The following is an 11,456-nucleotide window of genomic DNA, read 5'->3' as shown; positions in this document are numbered from 1 at the left end:
GCACAGCTGTTGTACGGAAACAGTGTTGTAAAATGAGGGTTGAACAAATCAGATGTTTTCGAGAGCTGTCAAAATAATGAATAAAACTCTAAATACCGACTTTGTTTTATGTAAATAAATGCACATAATAAGTTTTGCAACTAAAATCAAAAATAAAATGTTTCTCTGATAATAATACTTCATTTATTCTCTTCAAAATTCATTTGTTTCCTTGATGTCCGTATATTTTGCATCTGGCAATGCCGATGATATGTTATTATTTTGTAACAGTTGAGAATTTCCAACTGGATTTGAAAATAATGCCATGAACATTTATATCATGCTTCATATACAAAAAATGTCGCATGCAATATTTTCTGTAATAGTGCCTGAAAAGATAACAAAACTCATTGCATACCTTAAGGCGCTAATGTAAATATTTTACCATTACGAACAACAAGCGATAAAAAAGAAAAACAACGGGAATGCAGGCAATGACTAACTGCCTACAGATCTAAGCCAGGAACAAATTCATTTTCCAAAAACATATGATTTACGAAAAATGAAATTGTTCATGCATTTTTTGCAGGAAATCTACAAATTTTGCAGAAGATTTTGTTTTCATCTGATAGATCACACCTTGAGCTACTTTTTGATTTTTTGTTTTGTTGAAAAATATTGCAAAGTATTCTGACAAATGGCCGTCTATGAAACACTGTTTTTTTTTTAAAGCAGTTTGCGGTGCCCTCTGTAGCTCGAAAACGGATAAACTGATCAGCATATAAGCATATGCGGTCATTAAGAACCTAAAAATCTTTTACCTAAAAATTGCGAACGGTCAAAGAAAAAATTTCGATTTTAACTAAAAAATTTATAGTTTTTTCGCTACAAATCCCTCAAAATTTTTTTATACCCTCAGCATGTATGCACACACTTTCATACGAGAAAAATGTGCCCCATCCAGAGCTCCGATTTACTCGCGACTGAAATTTTGGGGTGAGGTGGTAAGTTTTTTTGGGTGCACTTATTTTGGTGGTTGTTGGGCAAGTTTATTAGGGGGTTGTTGTTGTTGTAACAGTGTTTTTGTTATGTTTATTTGTTCGTTCCTCTGTTCAATCTGGCTCTGGGTCTATCTCCAGTTCCAGAAAAGTGGCTGCTTCGATGGGATGTAGCCACAGATCCACTGGAGTTAGATGGGTAGGTTTGGCGGGGCAGTTAAAAAGGTGTTGTGTGTCGTGCGGGCCCATGCCGCATACTGCGCATATGTCTTGCACGGCGCGATCATTTTCCTCCCAAAACGAATTTAGGCGACTGCAATATCCCGAGCGTAGTTGAGCCAAAACTACTCTGGTTTGTCGTGGCAGCTGACGCTCCTCAGCTGCGATAGATGGAGGATGTACTCCGAGTACTTTATTCACTCTATAATAGTTGCTTAAGGCCTTGGCAACTGCGTCCGTGTGAATGCTATTCAATCCTGTTTGATATGCTTGTTGATCTAGGGGTTCTCTCCTGTATCGTTGGACCTCTCCCTCTAGAGCATAGATATCCTTCCTGATCTCCCTGAATGGGCCGGGCCTACCCACAAGATGGTGATTGGGATGGCTCACACGATAACATCCAAACAGGTACTGCAACGAAAGCATCTCATTGTGTTGCTTTACAGGAAGAATTTTTGCCTCCTCATGCCTCCTCGCTGTTCTCAGGGCGGCATTCTGGCAAGTTTGAATCTTTTTCCAGTTCGAATCACACAATCTCGGGGACCAGACTAGAGCCGCATAGCTTACCACAGATCGACCTATCGCATTATACGTGGCCAACAAGGGTTCTTTATCTGCATCCCAAGTGCTGCCGGCCTGGGACTTGAGGACCTTGTTCCTACTTTTCAACTTGTCGCAGATAGCTGTGGCGTGTGCGCACGACGTGAATGTAGTGTCGAATGTGACTCCTAAAATTTTAGGACAGTTTGTGGTCGGACAGTTTGCCGTCGACCACGACATTCAACTAAACTGCGCTGTCCATGTGGTGAACAGAGTGGCTGTAGATTTTGTGGGGGAAATCTGCATATTCCTCGAATGGAAAAAGGTGGTAAGATCGGTTAAATAGTTGTTCAGTCTCTCACAGATGGCATCAGGAAAGGTAACCGACGCCAGGATCGTGCAATCATCCGCATACGTCGCGATCTCAATGCCGTCTGCAGAGGGTGGAATATAGGAGAGGTAGAGGTTAAACAGTTCCGGAGATATCACCCCACCTTGGGGAACTCCCTGTTTCACTCTACGGGGTTTGGACTTCTTATTCCTGAACTCCACGTACGACTGGCGTCCACACATATAGTTGACTATCCAACGTTTCAAGCTTGGCCGGAGGGTTGTCTGCTCAATGTCCTCAAACAGCGTGGAGTGACTGACTGTATCAAAGGCTTTTGATAAGTCAAGCGCCACCATCACTGTTCTATCGCACGGCCGTCTCTGGTTGAGTCCTTTACAGATATATGTGGTAATGGCATGCAGCGCTGTTGTCGTGCTGTGCTGCTTACGGAATCCATGTTGATGATCGGCAACTTGATAGCTATTTCTGATACTGGGGAGGATCAAGGCCTCAAGTGTCTTTGCTACGGGCGACAAAAGCGAAATCGGTTTTGGGGTGGGATAACTTTTTGTTTGGTGGTAGGGAGGGAGCAAGTAACCCCCCTCAATTTCCTTTAATTCGAGAAGAGTTTCACTCGCGAGCTCTGGCCCCATCCAAATAATGGTTTTAGACCCCAAGTATGTTTGGACGAAATGTGTTTCAGACAATTTGGAGTTGATTTAGCCATGTCCGTCAGTCTGTTTGTATGTGTGTCTGGCTGGCAGGAGCTCACGATAACTCTCCAACGGATCAACCGATTCGGTGCAAAATTTGGCTTTCGTAATATTTTGTCCAAACTTAGTTTAAGTTCGAAGATGAGTTATATCGGTCTATTCCTTCCGGTTCATCATCCGAAAATGTTCGGAAAATTTGGGCGCACCATAACTCTTGAAGGGAGTGACCGATTCGGTCTATACTTTGCACATCGTGAAATTTCTACCAGACATAGATGAAGTTCCAATATGGACTCAATCGATCCACTCCTTTGGGTACCTCCCACACACAATTTCGGAAAAGTTTAGTTTAGGACCTGCTCTCGAATCGCTTCGATTTGTACAACAACTTGTATTCACTGTCCCCTATACGACGATTCAATTTTCATCAGGGGCAAGTCCATACTTCCTAAGAAAATAACCTAAATGTTGCACAAAAAACCCCTATGACACCATGTGTAGTGGTTGGAGCGCAAGCTACCTCTCGAACGGATTTGCCGATTCGGTCCAAAATTTTGCTCTCGTAATATTTTGTCCAAACTTAATTTAAGTTCGAAGATAAACCATATCGGTCCACTTCTTCAGGTACCTCCCCCACACAAGTTCAAAAATGTTCGGAACAATTTTGCGCACGATAACTCTTGATGGGAGTGGCCGATTTGGTACATACTTTACACTTCCTAATATATCTATTAGATATAGATCAACTATATGAACTATATTGTCCACTCCTTCGGATACCTCCCACACAAAATTTCGGATAAGTTCACTTTAAGACCTGCTCTCGAATCACTTTGATTTTTGTTGAAGCAACTTGCATTCGCTGCCTCAATTACGACGCAAAAAGTTTAATCAAGGGCAACTTCACACTTCTCGAGAAAACAGACCGAAAGCTGTAAAAAAAACCCCTATGGCACCATATGTAGTGGCTGGAGAGCACGATAACTCTCGAACTGATCAACCGATTTGGACTTCGTCATATTTTGTCCAAACTTAGTTTCACTTCGAAGATATGCAATACCGGTCCACAACTTCCGGCACTCACCCCAATATTTAAAAGATGTCACTAAAATGGAATGCTCAATATCTCTTGTACGGGGCAACCAATTTGGCCCAAACTTTGGATCTCCTAATATTTTGTTGAAATTTAATGGCCCATATCGGTCTTCTCTTTAGGGTAACTCCCCCACAAAAGTTCAGCATTTGTGTCTACGTACAGTTAAGGGTCTTGTCGAAGCTCCTTTGGAAATGTATACCGATGCAGTTCGTTGTGGCCCTGTTTAAAACGATATTATGCTTTCCGTGGACAAGTCCATGCTTCCTGGCATACTGGTCCAAAAGATATACGATGATCCACTGACTAATGGGCGCGATATCTATCGAAAAGATATGACTCCCAAAATAAGATCCAAGATTCAATGGACCAAGTCGGTCCATTCTTGTAAGTACTTCCTCCGCAACACTTTGGAACTTTCATCCTAATCCACATTTTTGTCGGCAAGTTCGAATGTCCAAAGGACGCTAAATACGTTCGATCTGTCTGTAGATGAAAGTTTAAGTGATCCTTTTTAATTGTTTTTTTTTTCACCCAGGCGCCGCATACAAATCACAACTTCTTCGACTTAACATGGCATATTACCACTGTAAATTAACAAAAATAATACTGTACTTTAAAAATTTGATGTGTTTAGATAATATTTATTTCAATTAAGAACAAATTTGTCGTCATCAATTTTTCGATTTTTGTTCCATCAGTGGACAAAAATCGAATAGTAATGGTCCGAATCAATAGTTGTTCTTCGCACCATTCATGATCGACCACACTCAATGAAATAAAACAAAACATTTGCGAAAAATATTTTTATTCATGTTCTCAGCTTTATTGTAATATATTTAGTAATAGAATATGACACTTTAATTGATTGTACTTTAAAATATTGAGCTTAACATTATTGGAATGTTTGACGAATTAAGGCCTCCAAATTGTACTTATTGAAGTAAAAAATTGTTTGGATATTTTAAAAATTTTGAAAAATTGCTTCAGCCTCAAAGCTTGTTTTGACCAAATGACTTCCTTCGTTGTCGTAAAGCGTGATGTTATCGTTCTTGATTATATCCAATGGACGGAGCTGAAAGTATATTTAGAGGAAGTAGTTTGATTAGGATTAGTATAAATTAGGCCATCATAAATTAATTATCCACAAATTATAAGTGAATAAATGCAAAAATTTATCTGTTACTCGTTGAAAAAAATAAAAATCCACGGTTGTTAGTTTCTTGATATAAAATTATAAAAAACGACAATCGACAATTTTTTTCTAAAAATCTATGATGTTGGTCTCTTAGCAGTTGTGCATCGCTGAAAACATCATCAACAACTTAGGTCTCTTGAGAAAAAATAAAATAACGCATTTGTTGTTAAGAAAAATATTCAAAATCTACAATTGTTTGTCTCTTGAACAACAATTCTTGGAGAAAATTTAAAAAATCCTCAATTATTGGTCTCATAGAAAATGTTTAAAATTTACCATTATTGGTCAGTTAAAAAATTTAAAAATGTTTCAATTATTGGTATCTTGAAATAGAAAATTATATAAAAAATCCTCTATTATTGTTATCTTAAAAAACATCTACCATTATCGGTTCTCTTAAAAAATTTAAAAAATCCTCAATTTGTATTTTGTTTTTCAAAATAGCCAGGCTTAATCCCATAGTCATTGTTTTAATATTTTATGAAAACAACTTTAATTTAGTAGTGGGAAAAAATTGGCGATGTTTAACAAGGGGTAAGGCAGGGAAGACTATAGTTTCAGATCTCGCAACAGATCTTCATCAGTTCCCTTGTTTCTTGCTTTCCAACAAGAAACTTTTTATACCCAAGTGTCAATTTCTAGTTCAAATAGATACGTGCGCAAAGAAACACTTTGATCGAGAAGTTCTTTGGCACTACCTAAACTCGAGCAACTTCACTTGCAAACAAAACCAAATCTTTCCCACTGCTATGCGTTCGTCGATTCTCAACGAAAAAAAAACATATAACTAATTTGTTGGTACTGCATACTACAGCAATAAACAACATTTCGACGGTGCCCGGTCTCACAATTAGGAGGGTGGGCGTTTTTTGTTTGGTAAACATCGCAAATTTTTCCCACTAATAAATTAAAGTAAAGGGACTAAGTCGGACTATTTTGAAAAACAAAATAGAAGTCGTCATCCCAAAACAAAAAACGCCTACCCTCCTAATCCACAATTTGTTTAAAAAAATTAAAAATCCACAATCGTCGATAATTAAAAAAAGAAAAATCATTCTTGATAGTCTCTTTAAAAACAAAAAATAAAACAAAACCTCCAATGTTGGCCTATTGAAAAAAAATAATAATAAAAATCCACGATTGACCTCTTAAAAAAATATTTTTAAAAAATCCACCATTGACCTCTTGAAAAAATATTAAAAAAAAAATCACGAATTTCGATTGAAGAAAATTGGTATGTTCCAGAACTCACACATTTTCACTATTTTTTTTCGATAACATAAAGGAAAAATTGTTATCGTAGTAAAAATGTGTAGATTCTTGCAGGTTCTGGAACAGGCATAATATTTGTAAAAAAATCATAGATTGTTGGCGTCTTTAAAAAATATAAAGAAAAACATTTTGTTCGCTAAATAAATATTTTTAAATGAGTAAAAATGTATCAGTCGGCTTTGCCGACACAGAGAGTACCCACAGCCTATGTGAACTGAAACTGTCATCTACGGACAGATCGAATCCATTTAGATTCTGTTCAGAATTTTGTGGCTCTTTTTGGACATTTGAACTTGCCGACAAAAATGTGGATTAGGATTAAAGTTCAAAAGTGTTGCGGAGGAGGTGCTTCAAGGATGGACCGACATAGTCCATTATGGAAGTGGATTTTATTTTGGGAGTCATATCTTTTCGGTAGATTTCGCGCCCACTACCCATTTCACTGTGTCATCGAATAACTTGTGGAGGCGTATACCAGAAAACATGGACTTGTCCACGAAAAACATAATCAGCCCAATCATGAATATTCTTGCGGAATACAACTCTCGCGGAATAGATTTTTCTCGAGAGAACATTCCTCCTACCATGAATAATGTGAGAAAAATAATCATTGAATTTGGCAGCACTGAAGGGTTTTTTCATACCTTGTGTGCCCTAATTGTTGTGAAAACAAAGAGAAAATTTTAAGTGTTTGTGTTTTGAGACAAAATCAACAAATTTAATAAAAAAATTACATTACATGAAAAACATCAGATGTGATTGGAAATTTCTAAGAAGACAGTGCAATTGACTCCATTGTGCTATGGAACTGCCACTATCATGAATGTGTTAGAAACGAGTGTTTTTAATTAAATAATGGCAAAAAATGAAAAAAACACGAATTCTGAAATAAAAATAATTGAAATAATGCTTTTATCCAGTGTTTTTTCAATAATTGTTGTGCAACAATTTTGTATGTCCAAAATTTTCTTATCCCATCGTTCGTCGGTACAAAAAGTGGAGAGTGACTGAGTTTGCAAAGTGATGTTATTTTGTAAAATTTGTTCAATTTTTAATAAATTTCCAACCACAAGTAAAATATTTTAGTATAATATCCCAACAAAAGTCTTTATTTTGCATGTTTTGTACAAAGTTTGTGGGAAATAATAAGATTTTTTGTAAACTCCCTTCAGTTTTGCAAGGGAAATTTTGAGAACGTCCATGATACCTACTTTTTCTCCATCGGAATTTTTTTCCGTGCGGATTTTTGTTTGTGATAGCAAAGAAGTGAAAAGAGGGAAATTCCGCACGGAATTTTCATTCATGATTGGGCTGAATATCGCTGTAAACAGGACCGCAAGGAACAGCGTCGGTATGTATTTCCTATGGATCTCCGAACTGCACTTAGACACAAATATTGAACTTTTGTGGGGATGTACCGTAAGGAGAGGACTGAAATAGGCCATTTTAGAAGTTAAACTGAATTTGGACAAAATATTAAGAGATCCAAAGTTTGGACCATATTGATTGCCCCGTTCAAGAGATATCGTGCATACCATTTTAGTGAAATTTTTTAAATATTGGGGGAAATTTCCGGAAGTTGTGGACGGGTATTGCACATCTTCGAACTGAACTAAGTTTGCACAAAATATGACGAAGGCCTAATTTTGGAACGTATCACCTGATACGTTCGAGAGTTATAATGCTCTCCAGCCACTACATATGGTGTCTTAGGGGTGTTTTACACCTTTCGGGCTGTTTTCTCAAGAAGTATGGACTTTCCTCTGAAAAAACTTCTACCGTCGTAATTGAGGTAGCGAATGCAAGTTACTTTTAACAAAATCAAAGTGATTCGAGAGCAGGTCTCAAAGTGAACTTATCCGTAATTTTGTGTGGGAGGTACCCGAAGTATTGGACAAATATAGTCCATATTCGAACCTGATCTATATCTTGTATATATTAGGATCGTGGGCACATTTTTTTCCGAACATTTTGAACTTTTGTGGGGGAGGTACCTGAAGGAGTGGACCGATATGGCTTATCTTCGAGATTAAACTAACTTTGGATTAAATATTATGAAGACCAACTATTGGATCGAATCGGCAAATCCTTTCGAGTGCTCCAACCACTACAAACGGTGTCATAGGGGTTTTTTGCACCTTTCAGGGGAGAAATTTCTTAGTGTGAAAAGTATGGACCAAATCGGTTACTATCTTTAAGAGCTATCGTTCGCACAATTTTTCCAAACATTTTTGAATGTTTGTGGGGGAGGTACATGAAGCAGTGGACGAAATATTACGAAGGCCAAATTTTGGACCAAATCGGTTCAATCGGTTCATTTCATTGTCTGAAACGGATTTCGTCCAAACATAATTGGGTTATAAAACCATTATTTCGATGAGGCACATTTATTGTCGTATCAAAGTGTATATACCTTCGTTAGCATAGATGCTTCAATGGACATTGAAGAGTATTTTTAAAACATCCACGATTGTGATTTTCTTTTTAAATTCGCGTTCATTGGTTCATTGAAAATACACACTTATAAATCTTTAAATCGTTAAAATATTAAAAAAATCTACGAATGTTGATCTGTTAGGGGTGACGTAGGGAATGGAAGATACCAAGGAACGGACCTGACCGGCTTTAACATGGCAAAGCCCAGGATTTATCTTGGTCCCTCTTTCATCTCAAGTGGACACTGACCTCCCCGTGGTGTCACATGGAGAACTGCCTTTAACACCCGTTAAAGGTAGTGAGCTAACATGTGCCGCGAGTTCACCCATAAGAACGTTAAAAACTTGGGTTTGGGCGTCGGGTTAGTAACACTCCCCTAGAAAAAAACAGCCTACTATGAAAAAACGAATGAAAAGAAAAACAAATCCCTCAAAAGTTGACGACCCCCGCAAACGTTTTAAGGACCATGATCTGCGAATCTGCACCTGGAATGTTCGCACTCTTTATAGAGAAGGTGCAGTTGACGCATTGGCAGATGTACTTGAAAAGTACAAGGCCGATATTACTCCATACAGGAAATACGATGGAATGGAAAAGGCGTCACAACAACACCTGAAGGTGACGCACTGTATTATAGCTGCCATGACGTAAAGCATGAGTTTGGTTGCGGATTTATAGTTGGTCGGAGGTTAAAACATATGGTATCCAGCTTCACCCCAGTGAATGAAAGACTTGCTGCAATTCGATTAAAAACAAAATTCTTCAACATCAGCTTTATTTGCCCTCATGCTCCCGCTGAAGACAAGGACGAACAGACCAAAGATATATTTTATGAGCGCTTAGAAGAAACATATGAATGTTGTCCTGCCCATGACATTAAAATCATTCTAGGCGATTTTAATGCCAAAATTGGAAAGGAAAATATCTTTGGCCCAACAGTCGGAAAATGCAGTCTCCACAGTGAAACATCTGACAATGGAATGAGGCTGATAGACTTCGCAGCGGCAAAAAACATGTTAGTTAGCAGCACCAGATTTCAGCATCTCGACATCCATAAGGGCACCTGGCTGTCTCCAGATCAGAAAACAAGAAATCAAATTGATCACGTTGTGATAGATGGAAGACATTCATCGAGCGTGTTGGATGTACGATCGTTTCGAGGTGCAAACATAGACTCGGACCACTACCTGGTTGCAGCAAATGTACGTACCAAATGTAGCAACCAAAGTGCGAACAGACACAATACGGAAGTTGGACATCGGTAAGCTGCAAACACAACAGATAGCCACAGCATATTCCACTCAACTAGCCCAATTGCTTAATGAAAGCACTCCTCGTCCCGATAACATATCAGCACAATGGCAAAATATAGCCCACTCCATGCAAACAGCCGCAAAATCAATACTTGGATACCAGAGACCTCCACCAAGAAATCCATGGTATGACCAGGAGTGTCGTGCTGCTACCGAAGAGAAAAATCCAGCATATAGGGCTACTTTACAATCAGTAGCAACGCGTAGCGCACGAGAAAGATATAGGGAGAAAAGGAGAGAGGAGAAACGTCTTTTCCGCAGGAAAAAGAGAGAGATGGAAAAGCGGGAGTGTGAATAAATCGAGATGTACAGGAGCCAGAATGAAGTCCGAAAATTATACCAAAGAGTGAAACATTAAACAGATGGCTTTGGTACAGGCACATCCTCCTGTAGAGACCAGCAAGGTAATCTGGTAACAGATACAGATAGCGTGCTCAGGATATGGAAGGAACATTTCTCCAATCTGGTGGTATCCAATAGTAGCGAAGACGATGATACCACAGATCCTATTCCAGAAGATGGTATAGAATGTATACCGCCCGGCCAAGATGAGGTAAAAACAGCAATCAACCGGCTGAAGAATAATAAAGCAGCAGGAGCCGATGGCTTACCAGCCGAGCTGTTTAAAACCGGAGGCGACGCGCTGATAAGGTGTATGCATCAGCTAGTTAGCACCATCTGGCAGGAAGAACGCGTACCCGACGATTGGAACCTAAGCATCCTATGTCCCGTCCACAAGAAAGGAGATAAGACTGTATGCTCAAACTATAGGGGCATAAGTTTTCTCCCTATTGCCTATAAGATAGTGTCAGGGATATTGTGCGAACGACTAATGCCAATGGTCAACGAAATAATTGGACCATACCAATGTGGCTTTAGACCTGGCAAGTCCACCATTGACCAGATATTTACCCTGCGGCAGATCCTAGAGAAGACCCAAGAGATGCAGATCGACATATTTCACCTTTTTGTCGATTATAAAGCAGCATTCGACAGTCCCCTCCGATCAAAGGTATTCCACGCATTGTCTGAATTTGGTATCCCCGCAAAGCTCATCCGCTTTTGTAAGATGACTTTAACTGATACTAGGTCCTCAGTAAAAATTGGTAAGAACCCCTCCGAAGAATTTTGTACCAAAAGAGGTTTCAGACAAGGAGACAGCCTTTCGTGTGACCTATTCAACATTTAGCTGGAAAAGGTAATACGAGATGCAAATGTCAAAAGAAATGGCACAATTTACACCAATAGCCACATGTTACTTGCCTATGCTGATGACATAGACATCATGGGACGATCAGTAAAGGAAGTAACTGATACCTTTAGGAAGGTCGAAGCAGAATCTGCGAAAGTGGGTGTGGCGGTAA

At 38.9% G+C, this 11,456-nt stretch overlaps 1 protein-coding gene across 8 annotated transcripts in view; it reads right to left on the bottom strand.

Moving 5' to 3' along the window:
* Window positions 1-4,664: 4,664 nt before the first annotated feature.
* The window catches only part of LOC141399242 (autophagy-related protein 101-like), a 260,658-nt gene continuing 253,866 nt past the window's right edge, over window positions 4,665-11,456 (bottom strand). For all 8 annotated transcript variants that reach the window (XM_073977614.1, XM_073977615.1, XM_073977613.1 and 5 more), the window contains one exon: window positions 4,665-4,948. In XM_073977614.1, the coding sequence (XP_073833715.1) occupies window positions 4,838-4,948 (111 nt within the window). In that variant the 3' untranslated portion in view covers window positions 4,665-4,837. The remainder of the gene's footprint in view (window positions 4,949-11,456) is intronic.

The sequence above is a fragment of the Musca autumnalis genome, unplaced genomic scaffold, assembly GCF_047663935.1.
Source record: "Musca autumnalis isolate F117 unplaced genomic scaffold, ASM4766393v1 scaffold_3, whole genome shotgun sequence".
Taxonomy (NCBI): Eukaryota; Metazoa; Arthropoda; class Insecta; order Diptera; family Muscidae; genus Musca; species Musca autumnalis.
Note: the sequence above shows the minus strand (reverse complement) of the source record. Positions and strands in the feature narration are given on the sequence as shown.